The sequence below is a fragment of the Lissotriton vulgaris genome, chromosome 2_1 (genome assembly GCF_964263255.1).
Source record: "Lissotriton vulgaris chromosome 2_1, aLisVul1.2, whole genome shotgun sequence".
Lineage (NCBI taxonomy): Eukaryota > Metazoa > Chordata > Amphibia > Caudata > Salamandridae > Lissotriton > Lissotriton vulgaris.
In genome coordinates this window covers 1,219,096,894-1,219,117,731 of record NC_141687.1, presented here as the reverse complement: position 1 = coordinate 1,219,117,731, position 20,838 = coordinate 1,219,096,894, and the positions used below count along the sequence as shown (strand labels likewise).

The window sequence follows — 20,838 nt, the reverse complement described above, 5'->3', positions numbered from 1 at the left end:
AAGGTACGGAAGGGGGGAGATATCAAGATTGGCCGTCCAGACTTGGTCTAAAATGTGACCCTTACGATGAGTTGGAGTATTGATGTGCTGGTGGAAGTTCATGCCTGCTAAAAGGTCAGTGAACTCCGCAGAGAGATGGCTTTCGCGGGCGTCGGATGGCCAGTAATTGAAATCACCAATGATCATGATGTTAGCGTGATTGATCGTGAGTTGGGAAATGAATTTGCCAAAGAGTTGAGAGAAGAGGGGCATGTAGTCGGGGGGCCTGTAAACAAGGACACAAACAAAGGCGGACTTGGGTGAAGAGAATTTAAGAGTGAGACAATCAATTTTGGGAATAGGGGTCATAGTCAACTCTGTAAATTTATGTTCAGAGCGAATGATGGCCGCGACCCCGCCACCGGTCTTCTCGGCAGGTCGGTTGGCTTGCATGATATAATAACCAGCAGGGATTGCTGCAAGGATGTCAGGGGCAGAGTCCTCGGTTAGCCACGTTTCGGTTAAGAGGAGAATATCAATGGCACTCTCATGCAATAATTGAAATATTTCTAGCTGATGGCTCACTAAGGAGCGGGTATTAAGATAAGACACCATCAAAGGAGCAGGTTTCAGGGCCGTGGAGGAGGAAGGGGATGGGGAGGAATCATGGTAGGAAGGGGTTTCCAGGACAGGAATATCAGAAGGGACAAAGATACCACAGTCCTGGGCGGCCCTAGCAGCACAACCAGAAATAGGCCCTGGGGAGTTAAGTCTTAGGAGGTCAGTGAAGGAGTAAGTATAAATTTGGGCATTACGACTGAGCCCTGGGCCCGATCGGCCGCGGACGGGCGCAGACGGGCTTGACTTATGCGCGACTTCGGCGCGAAGTCGGCGCTCCCGCTGCGTTCGTCTGCTGCGCTTCCGCCATACCGCCATTTTATACTAGAGGTGAGGGAACACTAGACCGCTAACCTGCGATGAGTAGGTGCAGGGCGGAAGTGGTGTCACGAGCAGGAAGTGACGCTCCTCTAGCTGACCCTCCGCACAAACGGCACAAAGCCGGGGCGGAACGGGGCCAAGAGCGAGTCAAAATGCAGGTAAGTATGAGCGGTAGGAATATGCACACCATAAATGCAGAAATGAAAATTAAAGAAAATTTTCTAAAGTGCTATTAAAATCAGCAGTTTAAAAACTAAGCAGCATCAACAGCAAACACACAACCGCAGCCTAGCTCGCCGCGTTTGTCACTGGGTGGGTGCTGGAAGCGCGAGATAAATACAGGCCGGCTCGGCAGCACTAGACCGCTAACCTGCGATGAGTAGGTGCAGGGCGGAAGTGGTGTCACGAGCAGGAAGTGACGCTCCTCTAGCTGACCCTCCGCACAAACGGCACAAAGCCGGGGCGGAACGGGGCCACGAGCGAGTCAAAATGCAGGTAAGTATGAGCGGTAGGAATATGCACACCATAAATGCAGAAATGAAAATTAAAGAAAATTTTCTAAAGTGCTATTAAAATCAGCAGTTTAAAAACTAAGCAGCATCAACAGCAAAACACACAACCGCAGCCTAGCTCGCTGCTTTTGGCACATGCCTCAGTCATGCTGGCTGAAGTTTGTGGACTTTTGTAAAGTGTGTCAGAAAAAGTGGAGCCTGTAGAGGAGAAAGGAACAGGAATTTATTCCCTTTGTTTCTTGATCCTCAATAAGGACTTTGGCCTCTGGGCCTTTGTGGGCGTGGGACTCTTGGATTTCTCGGTCCCAATGCAAGTTCAAAATATTGTACCTTGGCATTGTCCTCCAAGCCCTGAGTGCAAAGGAATGGATTGTGTCTGTGGGGCCCCAGGACGTCTGTTTCCATCTGCCGGTTTGATTTTCCCAGCTCTCAGATAATACCTCTGCTTCACAGTGTGGCTCCTAGCACTACCAATTCACGGTTGCACCCTTTGGTCCCATGACTGCTCTGCGAGTCTTCACAAAGGAACTAACTTTTGTGGTGGCCTCCCTCAGGAGATCAGGAGCCCATGTGGTTCCACACTTGGGTAATTGACTGGTGAAGGGTGAATTCCCAGTGCTTTTCTTGGACCCTTTGGAGCTCACTTTTACCCTTCTTCATCATCTGGGCTTCTCCAGCAAAGGTCCCACCTTGTCCCTACTCTAGCTTGTACTTCCTTGGAGTGATTTTTGGACACAACCTACATGAGAAAGTTTTCTATGCCTCAGAGGATCTTCATTCATATATATCACAGACTATATCAGATCCTGATTTTGCAGGTTCTTTGCATGTTAGGTGTGATGGCCTCGTGTTGGTGCTGCATGTCTGGTGGTAATGAGCTCCTTTTTGTGGTACCTCAGGAGACAATGGCTCCTGCATTAGGGGACCCTTTTCTGTACCACTTAGACATCTTTTGCTTTGTCCTTCTCCGACCTCTATTGGTGGGTGTGTCCATCTAACCTCACGAAGGTCATCCTTTCAGTCCTCCACAGTGGCAGGCCACTGTTGTGACAGACCCCCCCCCCCCCAAATTGGGCTGGGATACATGCAAGCAACCCCTGACGCGTGTTTCGCTCTCATTAGAGCTCTTCAGTCGGTTATAGCCACAAGGGAGCACCCAGTATAAGTCAAAACCGTACCCTTTCAGGCTTAGAATACCAAATACATTATACAAAATAGGAAGCAGAGGACTCTGGGTAGTTCCCAAATTTAGGTGGAGAGCAGCTCCTATAAAGAGCACCCTCAGGACAAGCGACACTACGAAACTGCTCACCTCAATTGTCTGTTTTCCTAGCAAATAATTCAAGCATAGGATTAGCACAGTGAACTTCACCTACATTTGGGAACTAGAGAAGAGCGAAACACGTGCCAGGGGTCACTTTTAAGCATTCCAGGTTGGCTTGTATGGTATTTTACCAATCCAAAACTGTAATACTGTGTCTGTATTGGTAAAAGGCTTTTGTCATTCTACAGCTGGGCACATTGCTAATCCTATGCTTAAAGACTTTGCTGTACAAATGGCACAATACTTTGTCCATTTCATACTCAGAGTGGACGGCACTGTGCTAATCCTAAGCTTGAAAACTTTGATTTGAGGTGAGCAGATTCAGAGTGTCGCTGGTGTTGCAGGGTGCTCTATATAGATATATATATATTTTACAGAATAAAAACAAAGGTTACCAGGACGTTATAGTTGGGGTCATATTTCACTCGCACAAAACCAATGAAATTCAGCAGTTATAGTTAGCTGAGCTAACTATAACTCACGCCCCCTCAATGCACTGCCTATGACCTCACATATTACATCACTCGTGACATGGTCAGTGACATCACTCATGACATCTCAAATGACATCACCGATGACATCATCCACAACATTACTAACGCACCTACTCATTGTTTGCAAACAACTACTCTACAACTGTACGGCATTTTCCACCACCAGTACATGGTGTTACAAGGAAGATCTCGGGCACCCAGAAACTGGCAATGAAATCATACAAAAAAGCGATTAATAAGTCTTTAAGATTGCTGAAGAAAAGCCCGGGGGATGGAATGCTGCTAGCACAGATTCACAAGCACCGTGCGGATCTAAAAAAAACTGAATGGGGTAATCAAAAGAGCTAACAATGCTGACTTCTGGGCTAAACTTCACCATGCATCCAAAGGCAACAACAGCGCCCAGTTCTGGTCGATCATAAACAAATTGCTAAACCCAAAAAGTCAGTGGTATAACAACACACATATCGAAATCATCTTGGTAATTATTCCTTGATGAACATTTTAATCTCCAGGACAGCAAAACAAGGGAGCCTCTTAATCTTCTGGATGGCCAACAACCGCAAATTTGCTCATCAAGAGGAGATGTCATTCTAGTACCCTCTGCGGCCCAAATCAGGAAATTAATCTCCAAAGTTAGAAAAGACGGGGCAGCTGGACCAAATGGTATTCCCCCGGCCCTCTTCAAACTTGAACCTGATTATTGGGCCGACATATTGATCCCCCTCTATTCATCCGTCACCAACTCTGGGTGCCTTCCCGTCTCATGGAGGGGCTCGATCATCTCACCGATCTACAAGGCGGGGGACGGACTCCTTCCAAAAAACTACTGACTGATTGCACTCCTCGACATTGAGGCCAAATACTTTGCAGGACTCCTATAGATCCATCTGCGAGAATGGGCTGCAAACCAAAATTTAATACCATCTAGCCAAACGGGGTTCTGCAAAGACATGGGGACAACAACCAACTTGATTGCCATCTCGTTGCTCATTGACAAGGCTAGAGAGACCAAGCAGGCTCTCCACCTCTGCTTTGTGGACTTTAAGGCGGCCTTTGACAACGTCAGGAGAGAAGTCCTCTGGCGAAAACTGGCCTCCTGGGGGATTCCCCCGCCTCTGTTAAGCCTCCTGATTGAGTTGTACACAAATACGTCAGGTAAAGCTTGGGAACGGCTCGCACCTCTCTAGGCGCATTCCTACCACAAAGGGCTTAAAGCAGGGGTGCGTGTTAGATCCAACTCTTTTCAATCTCTTTACAGCTGACTTGCCACCCGCCTTAGATGCCTGCAATTCTCATGCTCCGCAGTTAGGAGGCAAAGGGCTGTCCAGCATCTCCTATGCAGACGACGTGGTCCTGGTCAGTCACACGAAAGTTGGTCTTCAAAACCTTATTAACACGCTTCATGGTTATGCCGTCAAACCTACTAGAAGTGAACATTAGCAAAACAAAAGTTCTTTCTATAACTAGGAGCAAAAAGTCGTACACTTGGATGCTCGGCTCAGAAGCAATTTCAAACTGCTCTGAATATAAATATCTTGGGATCCAAGTCGATAATGGTGGCCACTACCAAAACCAACTAGAGGCCATCAAGAGGAAAGGCATGCTAATAGCCGTGACATTGAAACAGCTAAAGACCAACCTGACCGGGGAGACTCTACTTCCACTATTACGAGTAGCTAAAATCAAAATAGAGTCATCAATCACGTATGGCAGTGAGGCCTTAAGAGGAATTGACGCAAAACTTCTGGACACAACCATCTCAAAGGCCTACAGATTTCTCTTTAATTTGCCACTTTATACTTCGCAGGCCCAGATTCGGTTGGAATTCGGGCTGACGTGCCAAACACTTGCTCGAAGAGGATCATACAACAAGTGCTGGCACAAATTTAAGAATTCTCCTGAAAACACCTTGAACCGACAGCTCTGGCAAGACATGATTACCTCATCGCAGATGCCGGCGAAAAAATACCGAGAGGAGTCCCTGTCCATTACAGGACTGAAAGACCTATGGGAGACTCCTCTATCACATGCGCAATTCAAGCGCATAGTTAACAAGAGTTTAAAGAGACACTTGCATGTGGAGGACAAAGCTTTGCTCTCCTATAGGCGCCATGCCTGGATGACCTTGTGCACATACAAAACACCGGGGCTCCAAGCATATTTTGGTCTGGGGTATGGCTGGAAAACAAAAGAGGCCTTTTTCAAACACAGGCTAGGGATTCTACCCGCCATTCCTTACCTACCACCATGGTTGAGGCAGAACTTCAGGACTAAATGCCGGCTCTTCTGAACAGGAATCGAAGACTTGGAACATTTACTGTGCACTTGCCCGAGGCTGAACGATGAAAGAGTAGCTCTGTTGAAAACAGCTTTCAACGAACTAGGAGTCCGCTCACGCAGACATGCTGTCCTCGCCTGTTTTGATCCTTGTTTCCCGCCACTAAACGGGAAGCTAGTGAAATTTCTGAAACTAGCGGAACGGAAACAAATAACGCAGGCGCTTGGCTGAATGGAAACTCGGGACAGGACCAAGTCCCTCGAACAATTTTCCCCGCCGGGGTTTTACTGTTTTTTTATCTTTGATATTCGATCAATTATGAATTTCTGCTTTTAAGGCCTTTTAAATTTCTTATGAGATTGTTTTTAAGGCACTTTTTGTAACGGTTTTTATTAACCTAAACAATAAAGAATTACTTACTTACCTAAGACCAAGAGCACACTCCAGGTGCCTCCTAGGGTCCGCTCCACACTGAAAAAGGATACCACTTGTGCTTTACTGGGTAAGATCCCCATGGCAGATATCTGCAAGGTTTCCACTTGGTAATCCCGCCATGTGTTAACCAAATACTGTTGTGTGGGCATTCTAGCCTAACAACAGGCTTTAGTAGTAACCTCAGTTGTCCTCTGTACTCTAGCGCTGGGACGCTCCAGGGCAGCCATGCGCTTTATAAATCTTATTTCATTTCATTTCATTTCATTTCATTTCATTCATTTCATTTCATTCATTCATTTCAAACGCTGTGCTAAAACACTATTTCTAATGGACCCTTCATATTACGGATTCCTCAACTTAGAATACTCCCCGAGCAACAGACTGGATCTAGAAAGTTTTCTTGAGCTGTGCTCCTGCGGTGTCTAGGTGGTGCTGTGTACCTCTGCGTTGGCTACTTACTGCCTTGTGAGTGACTGAGCAGAGCTGCATATAAGCGTCACCCTGTACGCTGATGTATTTTCCTTTTGTTCTCCACCTTCTGATCTGGATCTGAAGCTCCACTTCCAATCTTCACGGCACTCTGATGACTTCAAAATTGAGTGATAAATGTGCCCTCATACACCCAGTGGGCAATTGAGACCAGAGAGTGAGGCTCTATGGTGTTGAGCACAAGAATAAGTTGCAGCCTTCACATAAGTCCTGCTCCAAGTTGTGGGAGCAAACTTGGTCTTGCTCCTGAAGCTGTTCGCTCCAGCTGTCCCCTTTATGATCAAGTACTCCAGTAGGTCAAATTCTAAGTCCAGTCACAAACATAAAGTGAATCAGGACTCAACACCATCCTGCCATTCTGAACCTAAAGAGAAGCCAAGTGGGTGTTCCGATGTCAGTCGTTCACCTTTGAATCCTCAACGGATCCTGGTGCCTCTAGTCCCCTTGGGCATCTGTGATACCACAGCAGATTGAAGCCTTCAAGAAGGCCATGCTCAAGATTTTTGGCTCGTTTCCGGCTTGTCTGGTGCATCTTTGGGCCTCAAGGACCCACGAGGGCCTCTCTCAGTTGGGTAGCCTAGAGGCTTGACTCTCTACTTGGGCCACCAATGGAAAACAGTGCATTCGTTTCAGTGGTGGTCCAGAGGACAGGTGAGGTTCTGCATTTACAGCTCCCTTCAGGTGTGCTGCAAATGAACACCCTAAGAGAAATTTTGCATCCTTAGTTATCTACCTCTGAGCCCTTCCTCACTTTTAATGATGTCCCCACTAATAACCTTGATGGCTACTTTATCGAATCTCTGTTAATGCCCCCCTGTAATTAACTGATTTTCTTACAAGACATTATAATGAAGAGTGTGTCATGGTTCTGGACTACACAAGTAAGTTAAATCCCAACCACTCCTCAGTGTTGGGAATCCAAGAGGATTGAGGGTTTTGGCAAATGTATGATTACGTCCACTACCAGTCTGGCATTGCTTTTGGTGAATGCTGTCTGCTTACTGGGTCGCTGTACACATGATGGGAGGGACATGGGCAGCATAATGTTGCCAGCAGTCCTGGAAGAGCTTAGGGTCTCTTTGGTTTAGGTAATTCATAATGGGCAGGTTATCCTACATAGTTTAGATACTACTGATTGCCTGGCGAGGGCAGTTTGCACCAATGTTATACTTAGTGGACAGTCGTCGATGCATTCCACTGGATTTACAGCCCAGGAGCTTGCAGGAACGCCTGTCCTGCCGCTCTCCTCCCCTTCTGCAATGGCCACCAAACCACTTTAGTTTGCCCTTGGTGGAGAATGCCTACCCAGTGAAACAAAGGACATGTCATTACCTCCCAGAAGGGCAATTCAAGTCCAACAGATGGGCCTTCTCTTTGCCCTGCCAAATATTTCCCCACATCCGAGTGATTTTCAAACAAGCACCTCTCTATTCTACTGCAAAAGGTGTGTGTTACTTTCCAAGGATGGTATGGTGAGGATACCAGACTCAGAAAGAGGAGAGGGTTGATACTCTCGCCATTTACTTGTCCCTTTGAAGGACTGAATTTGCAGACCAATTTTGGACCTTTGGCCTCTGAATGCCTTCCTGCAGAAGGACTAATCGAAAATGTGCATGCCAGCCGTGCAAAGTTGAATGTTTTGCGCATTGAGGTTTCTACAATAGCACTCGTTAGGAGATGCGTTCTCACTAGAATGGAACAGGCCTCCTGCCTCTTTTGCCCGTAGTTCTGAAAAAGATTAAGAATGACCTGGGGCTTGTTATGAGATGTGTTATGTTGGATTGGAACAAGGGACTACTGTTCATAGTTCTGGTTTGGGCCAGGAGTGTATGGTACTTGGAACATCTGGGCATGAACAACTGTCCTTTCATCAAGCTACCACTTTGCAAGGATCTTCTGTCACAGCAACAGCACTGGGTCCTCCAACTAAGTCTGTGCAATCTACACCTACATACATGGAAATTGAGTGGCAGCAACTGACTGAGTTGGATCTGCCTACAAAGTGGTAGATGTCATCTTTGGTGCCCTTCCACAAATTACATTTATGCTAGGCACTGGGACCAATTTTTTTCCTTGTTTGGCACCTGTGAGACTGATCCCTTACAAGCAAAGCTATTGCATGTCCTTTATGTTTTTTGTGCGTTTGGCCGAGCAAGCCCTAGCAGTGGACACCATTAAAAGTTATTTGTTCGCTATTTTTGCCTTCAACGTTTACCGGACTAACTGTCTTTGGTTAAATCACCTGTTGTGATGAGATTTGTTGAAAGTTTGCTATGTATGTTATCTCCCAATCCGTTTGTGATGCCATAGAGGGACCTTCACTTGGTCTTCAGAGTTCTAATGTGTACACTCTTCGAGCCAATGAAAATATACTTGTGAAGTCTCCTGTTTTGAAGACAGTCTTCCTCTTTGCAGTTACATCTCCTTGTCACCTGAGTGAACCCCAAGCACTCTCAACCAAAATACACTAACATTTTTCCCTGACAAGTTGCTGCTGAGGACTCAGGTGACATTCTTCCCCCTCATCAGCCCTCAAAATAGGAGGAGAGGCTGGACTCCAAAAGGGCTTTGAGCTTTTATTTGATCTTACCAAGGAACACTGTGTGGACAATTAGCCCTGTAGCACCCCACAAAAAGCTAAGAAATGAAAGACTCTCCAGAAGAGACTCCTTTTGAGGTTGATAGTCATCTAAATTAAAATCTGCTAAGCACTGGTCAAGAAGCAGCCCCTGGAAGACCCAAAATCCCATTATACCAGCATTTGTGTAGTACCTGTCCTTGACATTTGGCGGGCTGCGATGTTGAAGAACTTCCATATGTGCTGGATACACTCCTGCCTTGACAGCTCAGTTCCAGTGGGAAGGGAACTTTGCTTGGTCGGTCCATCAGGCCATTTTGGCCTGAGGCCATCCCACAAATCCTCTATTTGGGGAGTTATTGCGTTGGTATCTCTTAAGATGAGTAATCTTCAGTTAAAAGTATCTGGAGAACAAGTTATGTAGCTTTGGTAACACTATTTCTAGTGGATACTCTGCCTAACCACAGATTCCTCACTGCTCTCCTACCTCTCTGTTCTTTAGAGTGGCCTATTTTTAACATCTGAAAGGGTCGCAAGTGAGTATACCACATTATGGTACTATCATTTGTTCTTGCTCTGTGCCGGAAGGTGTGTAAAGATAAAAATAAGAAACTGACATGAGCACTCAGGGGTGGCGTTTATATGCGGCTCTGCTCTGTATGTCCCAGGAATGTATAGAGCCAAATTAGAGATGCAGAGCCCCACCTAGCTGCTCCTGAGAGCACTGCTGAAGAATTATTTCCAGATCCAGTCTGACACCTGGGGAGTATTCTAATGTGAAGAATCTGTGGTTAGATAAAGTATCCACTAGAAAGAGTATTACAGAAGGCAGGTAACTTGTTCTCCAAACATCTACATCATCAACTTGCTAGCCACCACTTTCTGGAGGAACTGCTTTAAGTCTAAGCAAAGCATGTGTATGTACTGGCACACGTTATGAACAGAAAATGTTACTTACCCAGTAACCAGCATGTAGGGCTGTACATTTAAATGCCTCTACCCTCCTCTCCTGAAGTCTGTCATGATAACAGATGATTTGTTCTTCTTTCATCTCCTTTACAAATCACAGCATACGTACAGTTCTCATCTATTGAGTAGAAAACAATCTGAGGTGGAGCCTGTGCCCTGGTGCAATGTGGAGCAAGAGTGGGGTAATACCAGGTTTTGTGACTCAAACGTCTTCAAAGGAATACAGGTTGCAAACTTCAGGGCCCAACACTAGATGGGAGGAGTATACAGAGCATATTAATCTACAGAATTACATGTTCCAAACTGATGGTGGCAGGTTATGGATCATTTCCATGTGTGTATGTGTATTGTGTGTGTATGTGTGTGTTAGATAAGAGACTGTCTCTTGTTTAAAGTCCTGTGGGACCTCCTACATTGGTTTGTTTATGGCAAAGAGAAGATGCTCATGATGGGTAGGTTTCCCTTATTCCCTCACCCTCCAGGCAAACATGGTACCTTTCTGAACTTCTAAGAAACTCTTTAGATCAATCTTTCAGTTCCTCCATATCATTTGTGTTGGACTTGGCCCATTTTGCAGGGTCATCCCAAAACGTTCTGCCTTTTTCCTAGCCTTTTTTCTGACATGGTGTTGGGTTGTTTTAGGACTCCGTGCACTTTTGCACTGCTGTCCAGTGTAAAGTGTGTGTGCTCTCTGTGATAAACATGGTAAGATTGGTCTACACCTGTTTAGCCTTTTTAATTTACCTGCCAGTCCCTTGTAAAGTGGTATCTCATATACCCAGGGCTGGTGAATTAAATGCTACTGGTGGGCTTGCAGGGCTGATTGTGCCACCCACCAAAGTAGCCTTTTAAACCTATCACAGGCCATTGCAGGGCCTGTGCCAAAAGTGTTACTGCCACTGTGACGTGGCACCTAAAGTGGGTGCCATGTCTGTGACCCCCCTTTTACTACATGTCAGTCACCCCTAAGGTAGGCCCTAGCAAGACTTATGGGCAGGGTGCATTGTAGGTAAAAGGTAGGAAATGTCCCTTAAGTGTGTGACATGTTCCGGTAGTGACAAACAGCCATTTTGGTTTCTCACTACTGTGAGGCTGCCCTCCCATAGGAACGCATTATGGATTCCCTGATAAGTTTTTCAGTGGTAATTCCTGTTATGAGAGGAGCAGCGTGGTCAAGTTTGGTATATTTGAAATAGTAATAATAAATGCTATGCAATGGTGTGCGCAGATTTATTATTACTATTTTAGAAATGCCACTCTTAGAAGTTGGCATTTCTGTGTGCTATGTGTCTGCCTACCTGATGTGAATTGCATGTCTGAATTTTCAGTGACAGGGTCTGGTGAGATATCTGTGGCTCCAGGAGAGGCTGGGTGAGTCAGCACTCGACTGAATGGGACATCTGCATTTGGAGTAGTGGGAGGAGAAGTCCCTGGTCCCTGAATAGGTCTGTGCCTAGCCTGTATAACGCTGGCTCCGCCCCCTCGTGGTGTGTCTGATGAAGAGCCTCCATCTGACAAACGGGAAGAGGAGCCTTGTAAACAAAGTACTCCAATTCCCCCCTGAACCAGTTTAGGCTGATTCCCACAAGCCCTGTGCGAGGGCAGACAAAGTAAATATGTAGTATAAATATAGGGGCTGTGACCCAATGAAATGTTGTGCTTTTTCCTTGTGCTTACCAGGAACGGAAGAGGGGACACTGCGTGGGCTGCAGTGAGCCAGGAGGAACCACCATGGGACTTTGTTGTGGAGAGGTCTGCCCCTTGTGCTGGCCTGGCTGGCTGCGCCCTTCCTGCATGTCCCCACAAGCACTCTTCCAGGAGTGCAGCTGTGCCCCTGGTCTGGGCAGGCAGAGGTGCCTCGTCCGGCCATCAGCCATTTGGAATGCCCTGCTGTCCCGGTGTGAGCAGAGCGGGGCGAGCTCTGGATTCACTTCCCCCAGGGCTTGGGGGATCCTGACCTGCTGCATTCAGCATACTGGTTGAAAAGAGAGTGCAGGATTCCGTGATAGTGCCTCCCCCTTGCTTTGGGGAACACTGCATGTTTTTGTACCCCTAAAATGAGGGGACGGTCCTGCCTGCCTGAAGCGTGGTGGGCACTTTTCCTTTGTTTTCCACCAAGCGCACAGTGAGTGCTTCAGTGCTGAAACCGGAAGTCAGGCACGGGTGACCGGAAACCAGGCGGGGCCTGGCTGTGAGAGGGGCACCGCAGAGTCTGTCTTCCGGCGGGAGCCCACCCCGCGTTGCCAATCCAACATAGGAAGCCAGGCGATGCTGACCTGACTGTGGGCGAGGCTCCCATAAGGAGGAGGGGGAGCCACGCATGTTGTCTGAGCCCAGAGAGGCAATGCGGAAGGCATGTGATGGACGCCTGGTGGTGGGCAGGCCGAATGAGGCTTTGCTCCGTACCCCACTGCGGTAATCCTTTTTTTTTTTGTTGATGCCAAGTGGCTGCACCGCATAGAGGCGGGCAGCCCCCGAGTGAGGCACCAGGGGAAAACCTTGACGGAGGCCCCTGAAAAGAAGTCACTCCACATGTCTGGCCTGACAATAGCTGTGCCGCATGATCGCAGACAGCTGCCTTCTCCCCGCAACGTGAAGAAACAAGGGTTAGTGGCACCCCGCCCCCAGAGCATTTGGAGAATCTTTGAGGGGCATATTTGGCTGCACCAGCAGCCAGAAGGCCAGTTTGGCAGCCTCATGCTAGGAGGGGCATTTGTGTTAGAAGTCCCGGAGTGGGGTTTCAGGAGCATTGTGGGTGCTCTCCAAACCACGTTGGGTGCCCATGTGATCTTCTTTTTGGCCGCATTGTGGCGCCTTGTAATGGCACCAGACAAGCCTCAGTAAAGGGGGCTCCCGAGGCACGGATAGTGCCAGTGCTTGGTAATGGCCTCAGCGGCACCGCAGGTGTGGGGGCAGTTCTTTTCTTGCTAAGAAAGGGGTGAGATGCACGCCACTCCCCAGCGCATTGCGCACCTTGGTTGCCCTGACATTTTGGACATAGGGCATTTGAGCCCCAGCGTTGGCCTGGGGTCATTTATGTGATGGTGAAAGGGTGCAAGGCTCTAAGGTGATGTATGCACCTGGTCAGTGTACTGTGGTGCGCTACTGATTTACTCCAAAATGTGTTTATGCTTATGAGGTTATTGCATAATGTGTTTATGCTGGTGAGGCCTAATGCGTAATATGTTTATGCTAATGAGGTTTGGGCCTATTGTGGTTATGCCTAATGTCATGCTATGATATTTTAGGATGGTGTCTAATGTTAATGTGATAATGCTTAGGTCATTATTGTACCAGTAATTACTGGTTGTGCATTATATTTACTACCTGCATTTTGATGGTTCTGACCGTGGCCCGATTGTATATAGTCCCCTGTGAATATTGCCTAGTGCCAGTTGGCACAGTGTAAATCGTGATTATGTTTCTTATGTGTTTATGATAATGCAATGGCAATTTTTATATAACCTTGTGTGGAGTTTCTTTTGTAATGTGCCTAGTGTGTTGCTGCTGTGTGTGTCTTGCGCAACCACTTTACACATTGCCTCTGGGATAAGTCTGACTGCTCGTGCCAAGCTACCAAGGGGGTGAGCAGGGGTTATCTTCAGCGTGTAACTCCCTTGCCCTGACTAGATTGGTGGTTTCTGCCTGGCTTAGGCGCATGCCCTAGCCAACCAGAAATTCAATTTCTAACAATTTGCTTGCTCATATTGCAGAAACATTGTTTAGAACGTATTCTTCCAGGGCTGGGAATTCTTAATGATCTCTTTTGCTACCTGACATTAAAGTCTGTTTACTACTTTCTCTCCTTCCCTTATTCTGGCTACTATCTACCCTTTACTTCTTTCTTTTCCTTTGTCTATCTCCCTCCCTCCCTCCCTGTGTTATGCTTGTCTTTCATGTCTCCCTGTCCCTTGCCCCCCCTTCCCAGATGATTCTGCCTCCCAGGTTCAGCCGCTCCCTCACTCTCAGGTACTGCGGCCAGAGGAAGCTGCCTACCTCCGCAAAAAGAAAAGGACTCCACGACAAGACCCGTTTGCCCGGCTCTCATCCCTGAAGGACGACCTCTGTCACCGACCCCAGTCTGATGATCAGAAAGCAATTCTAACCAGTGTCGAACAGGAAGACCCTGGTGGGCATGCCACCTTGCTCTAGCACAAGCAGAAGGAGATGCCACTGCTATTGGCATGAAGAAAATTGGAGTTATGTTCGGAATTGGTTTCTCTCCGAAATTCTCTCTACAGTGGGGGGTAGAGGTGGAAAAGTGTGGCTAGTACTTGTAGCATTCCAAGCTGGATTATAGGGTAGAGAACCCTAGTGGTCTCCACCCTAATAGAGACCACTAGTCCCTCAGCGTGAAATAGTTTGCCCAGTCAGTGCCTCAACCTGGTAATTGAGTCACTTGTTATCCCAGAGCTGCACTTACCACACAAATCTTCTGATTTGCCTGGTATTGAGAATTATGGCCAATTGAAGACTATAAAAACTGGGTGTGAATTCCATGTAAATGCAAAAGAAGACTATAAAACTGGGTGTTAATTCCAAGTAAATGCACAACCATGACTGCTCGTTGATGGCATAGTGCACATGTAACAACTTAGATAATCAACATAAATGATCCTGAGACCGGGCATAATGTAAATACAAGATGGAATTGGGAGGGCAATGGGCAACTGAATATTACCTACAGAGGTATATTTTGATTGCAAGTTCAAGTGGGAAGGGAGAGGTGTTGACAGTGGGACGTGATATTAGGCAGGAAAAACAACTATTGTGACAATGCTGTTGCAAACCTGTTGGAGATTATACTGTTTTCTGCCAGCACCAACTCTGCCTGGGTCAGCATTTGGGAGGCAAGGGGTGGAGGTGTGCTGGGGAGAGAACTGGTGATGTGCAACGGGGCATGGCAGCTGTGATGGGGGAGGGTTTAGGTTCTCATATGCAGTGTAAAACTCTATTTGGGACTGGGGGTCGAAATAGTTGTAGTAAGTAGATACTCTTTTCATTTAACAGAGGTCTCTTGAGGTAGCAGTGGAATGCCTCCTGTATCTGGCATGCATTCTAGCGTGCATAAATGTATAATTGACTGTATTATCTCCATCTCTTACTTGGTGTTCGGTCACCTTTACAGCAACTGAGGGAAAAGGGGGTTGTTGCCCACTGATAATTTAGTAGGTCGCTAATGACCCCTTTACTTACATCCACTGCGGACAGTGTTGGGTGAACTTGCTTTGCCTAAACAATGGAGCTGTTGAAACGTCATTCCATAAAGCTGAATATACCTCCACAGACTGGAGGTGCCTAGATAAGCAAGAGTGACCTTCTCAGTACTGTGTATGGTGCTTTTACTGGTGTAGGACACTGTCATCCCAAACACCCAGTTTCCATTGATCCCTCAGGGCTGGTGCTAACCCGGCAAGGGAAGTATTGTATTACTAGGCTCTTGTATGCTTTGTGGGTTGGGAATTGGAAACAGGGCAGGGTGTAAAGGATTGGGTGGCACGGTCCATAACATATACTGGTGCTATATCCATTACCGTTCTTACCACCTCTCCTCTCCTTGCCCTATATCTTTTCCACCCTTGATTCCTCCTCTAGTTATCACTCGATGACAGCATACTCCACCTTTATTTCATGACTTAGCTTCACCAGGCCAGAACTTCCATGTGTTTGCACTAAGGCCTGGATTGAGTATCATCCAAGGTGTGATTTTCATGCCTGAAATTGGTGCAAGATCATAATGGAGACCGGCATGAGCCGTGTCTCCTATTACCTCATAGGAGCAAGTGGGAAGTGGTCCCTGACAAGGATGCACATCACCATATTCTTCCCTTATTCTTTTCTCTATCTCTTTAAGGGAGGGAAAACATTGTGTGACTGGAAGGGTCCTAAAGTTTCGCAGTTTCACACTTGATTTTTTTTTTAAAGTACAGTTGTGACATATGTTGCATATTTCATTCGTAGATACTTCAAGCAAATCAGATACGATCTGTTCCTGCATTAATTCTGACTGATCCTCATTCATAAGCTTTGATTTCCTTTTTAAGGTGAACCTTGCTTATTCAGGGTCATTTTTGTCATATGGACAAGGCAGAGCTTTAGTCTCTCATTGTGTGGTGCATTTGGAAATGTTTTTGTTTTAACACATTCACCATTATGTGGCTAAGAACTCTTGATCCTCTTTTTATCAGTATCTTCTTACTTATAATCAGCAGTTTGTCGCAGGGATCATATTATTGACCAAGGATGTCTAGTATTACAGCACATCCACATGGATAAATTTGCATACAATTAATCTAAATGTTTTTTGCAGGAAATCATGAACCAGGACTAACCACTTGTATTATTGATTCAGATGCTGCGCACAATTTGGCTGAAAGATTTGGCCATTTGACTTGAATGACTCACAATGACATCAACCTAGAAGCGCATTCAAGTTTCTGGGCTGAAGAGAGTGCCATTTATATTTTGCCCTCTTTGCAATAAGCAGTAGAGTGTGGACTTGCTCACTGTGTCTAGTTTGAATCTTCAGTTGGACAACTAAGACTTGAGCTGCAAACCCCAGTTTGATTTTTCATACCCAAGAGCTAGATAATATGGACAAATAATGGACTGAATATGCCAGTATGTTGGCACAGTGATCCGATATTAATTTGTAAGCTCAATCAACCCACCCAGAACTGTCTACTATTCTGAAGGACTCTCAAACTTCAAAGAAGCTGAGTCTGTAGAGACTTTCTAACCATTTGAGTTAAACCAAAGAAAAGAGGATGCATTTGAGAATACAATGTAAATAAACACCCCTGTAGTTAATTGGGCGGGAAAACATACCATAAACTTAGTAGCCATCATTTGGGCAAGAGACATGTATGTTATCAAAAAACATTTGATATCCTATCAGCGTCATCAGCCACAAACCTACCAAAACACCACAGCATCAACCCAAAGGGTATAATCTACCTTGTGCCAAAAAAGTATTGGAGGTGACATTGAAATGTTATCTTTGACCTTCAGCCAGAACACAATCGTCCACACTGATGAGTCCGTGCTGAAAGAGGCTCATTCTTAGTACTGAAAGAGTTGCAAGAGAGTTTCACACTGCAGCTTTGGGCTCAAAATGCATTACAAAAATAAAGACTTTAAGCTTTGAAGAAGTCATTTATTTTATATCCAGTTTAAAAGGAAGATAGGATGAGTATGAGGGTTGAGATACCAATTAATTAATCTCACATACCTCGGTCTCAACACAACTTGTACTAGAAGACCAGGACCTTCATTACATCCAGGTAGAAGATTACACTTTTTAGGAGGATGAATAGGGAAGGTTTGGAAGGATTACAACCTACATTAACCAAAACAGGTAGACATTGACTCGGGTGAGGTGCCTATATAGTATATACTCATACAAAAAGCAGCAGGCCTCTGTGGAGTACAGATGGAACAAGAAAACAGCATATATTTTCAAACTGAGATATCAGCCCTTGTCAATGAAGCAATCAGCACCTTCTTTTGCTTACGCAAGTACTAAAGGAAGCCAGAGAATTTCTCTTGGCTAGCAATTTGTGCTCTGTGAGTCATGCAATTGAACACAAGTACAAACCGGCATTCCAAGGTTCACTATTGTGAGTGGTCACACGGATCAAGGCAAGAAGAGCAAGAGACTGTATTTAGTGGTTTAAAAAAGTAAGGGCCAGATGTACAAATATTTAGCGATTTTCAAATGGCATTTTTTTAATCGCAATTTGGGAATCGCTATCTTAATGTATGAAACTTTTTTTTCAATTAAAGATTCCCAGTGGGTCGCAAATCGACCTACCTCATGAATGTTAATGAGGTAGGTCGAAATTTGAGACCTATTAGGAATGACAGTCGGCACAGGGATGGTGGCCTGCTGAGGTTAGCAGACTACCACGTCTGTGATTGCTTTTAAGTAAATAAATCTTTTTTTATTTAAATACAATCCATTTTCCTTAAAGGAACAAATGATGCATTTAAAATAAAAATAAGGAAAAGTGCAAGTTTAATTTGTTAAGAGTAGGTAGTGGTCCACAGAAACATAACAAATGTGTTGGGCAACGTTCACAAAGGGAAAGGGGTCCCTTAGGGACCTCTTCCATTTAAGAATGGCTTACCACTTCCTTTGAGGAGGCGGGAAAAAATTAATGCTTTGCCATTGGAATTCGGTCGCAAAACATTAAAACATACCACTACTATTCAGCATTTGGAAGGGATTCCCTAAAAACGCCCCTTCCAAATACCGAAACGGTATTGGATAACAAATCCAAATTGCATTTCAGTAACTTGTTACCAAATCCCAATGTGAGGTTTGTAAATTATAAAAGGCGTTCTGCGAATTGAGCCATTTGTGATCACAAAAATGCTTCGTATACCTGGCCCCTAAGTGTGGTGTTGTAGAGTTATTGTAAAAAGGTGCATGAACCTCACTTGATGCAGATGCCACGTCAGAAATCACTTGCGCAGAACTTAGATCTTCATCATTATGATATTTTAGAAGGCCTTAAAAGATTAATGCTGTCAAGTGTGTTGCGTCCACCAAGATGGAATGTAAATACCCTTTCCTATATTAATACCGCAACCATATGAATGAACGCTGAAGTGCACACCTAAAGAATTGATTTTAAAGCTGCTTTCCCAATAATAGTCACTTAATTTGGGCTTGCCACGGTATTGTAAGTTTTCACAATTAAAGAACAATTTACAGAATACCACAAAGATAGGGTAGTTCTCGCAACAAATTAAAGTTCTTACCCAAGGGTATGCTCCTGTTTTCATGTTTTTCAAACCATAGTCATTCTAATTCCCCATGCGCCAGCTTACACTCATTGTTTGTTAAAAGAGCAGTAATATACTGTTTAGGCTAAACAAAACCAGAGTTAAAAAATACTACTGAACTATTTGTCCACACCAACATAAATGAAACACCACTGCTGAGGCAGGCATTTTACAGGGAATAGCATCCTTAATTCAGACACGTTACATTGGCATAAATGTGACTTATCTAAAAAGAAGAAGGATGCCAAATGATCCCTTTTAGATGATATACTTATTTAAGATAGAAACAAAGCAGCCTCATGAAGGTCTCTTCTTACTTAAATATTGCATTACACTGAGGACTTCCATGCAAGAAAGAAAGCAACAGTGGCACAGCCAAAGCTGAGAACCGTATTTAGTCTGACTACAAACTACACACCAATCTCCATATTAGAAAGGTAATACTGTTGGAAAGTCTGTTTATGGCATACGAATCAGCAATCAGATATATGCTGCAAAATAATAAACTTTAATTATCTGTGACAGCATTTTGCTGCTGAATCCAATATAGATTAACATTAGACCCATCTTGTTCGCACACTGTGAAGTGGAGCGGTACCAGATATGATTATATTCATTACAATTGCTTCTACAAATCGCTACATCTAGTTACCACAAACAACGTACAGTGTCATGATAAAATACAATCAGATGATATCACCCAAAGTGGGGACTTGTTGGCTTCTGGTAGACATAAAAGTGAGTCATTCAAGGCATGCCTATGATCGACTGCAACACTCTTTCTGTTAAATTACGTGCAACATTTGAGCATATGCTTGATAGAAATTGCAGTACTATGTTATAGGTACTTTTTTTTTCAAGGTCGGGTACTGAAGGGCATTGAAGGGAAATAGGAAGGACCATTGTTTTAAGGGTTATGGCTAGAATGTGGTTGGCTGTCCTATGAAGAAAAACAGTATAAACCATTTTGAAGCATCTACTGACAGGAAGTGGTTAAATTCGAAAGGGTTTGTTGTTGATGATCACTTTCCTTGATTGTCCTCTAAATACCAGTGTGTGATGAAAAATGCCTATGGGAACCACTGTTTAGAATTTGAGAATCCGCTCAAAATGCTTAGAGAATGCAGATGTCAGGTAGATCCTTCATGTTTGTGTGGCCTTTTTAAGTATTTAAGCATATTGGGGTGATAAGTATTCTGGTTGAGCTGTCTCATAACACCTCTGATGCTAAACTTAGATGAATGTTCATGCCCTATGCCACCATTCAAAGAGAGTCTTCAGTCAAGAACAACCTTGAACTCAGAGCGGGTCTGTTCCTCTTTTTGTAATGGGTTGCTTATTCCTTTACACCTATATATTTATTACTTTGAATCCGATTATCTTCTTTAAAGAGTATTCATTATTTTCTTTTTAACCAAACGGAAGCAATGTCCGCTTTCCTGAATAATTCAACTTGTAGGCTGCAGAAGGAAAGACCCCAGGCATCTAACTGGAGCTCCGGTAGAGCAAAGCTTCTTTCCCAATTACACTTTCAACCTTATACTTCCATCTAGTTCCAAGCATTATAGAAAGCAGATATTGAAAGAGGTGTGTGTTGGATAATTCTAGAATTTTTAACCCGAAAGCAGGAAGTCAATTCAAAGTTATAATATGTTGTCAAACAAAAATCTGCAGTGCAGACTTTTAGGTAACACACATATGTATGTCTCAAGAAACACAGTGGTAAAATATCTGTCTCCCAGTAAGAGTGATCTTGGCAAAAATAGTTAACAAAAGAGTTTGGAAACTCTTAGTAGTATGGCAAGCAATTGGAGACAAAGTTTAAGTATTTGATATTGGTGTATGAAGCAGTTGAATGGAATGGAAGGACCTTGGTCCACTGTTCGATATAATTGACATTCTTACTTGCCCACTAGCATCTAGGCAAATTTGGTAGTGAACAGAATGTTTTTGACCCACCCACAACTATGCTGTACATCTGCATATAAGAGACCATAGCCTAATGTTTTTTTTTTTTAAAACAAGCCATCAACAGAGAGATGCACTCT

General features: G+C 44.8%; 1 protein-coding gene across 1 annotated transcript in view; it reads left to right on the top strand.

Annotated features, from left to right (window-relative positions):
• The window catches only part of IGSF9B (immunoglobulin superfamily member 9B), a 1,223,958-nt gene extending 1,209,806 nt beyond the window's left edge, over window positions 1-14,152 (top strand). The window contains exon 20 of the mRNA XM_086956939.1: window positions 13,929-14,152. Within this exon, the coding sequence (XP_086813065.1) occupies window positions 13,929-14,152 (224 nt within the window). The remainder of the gene's footprint in view (window positions 1-13,928) is intronic.
• Window positions 14,153-20,838: the final 6,686 nt, after the last annotated feature.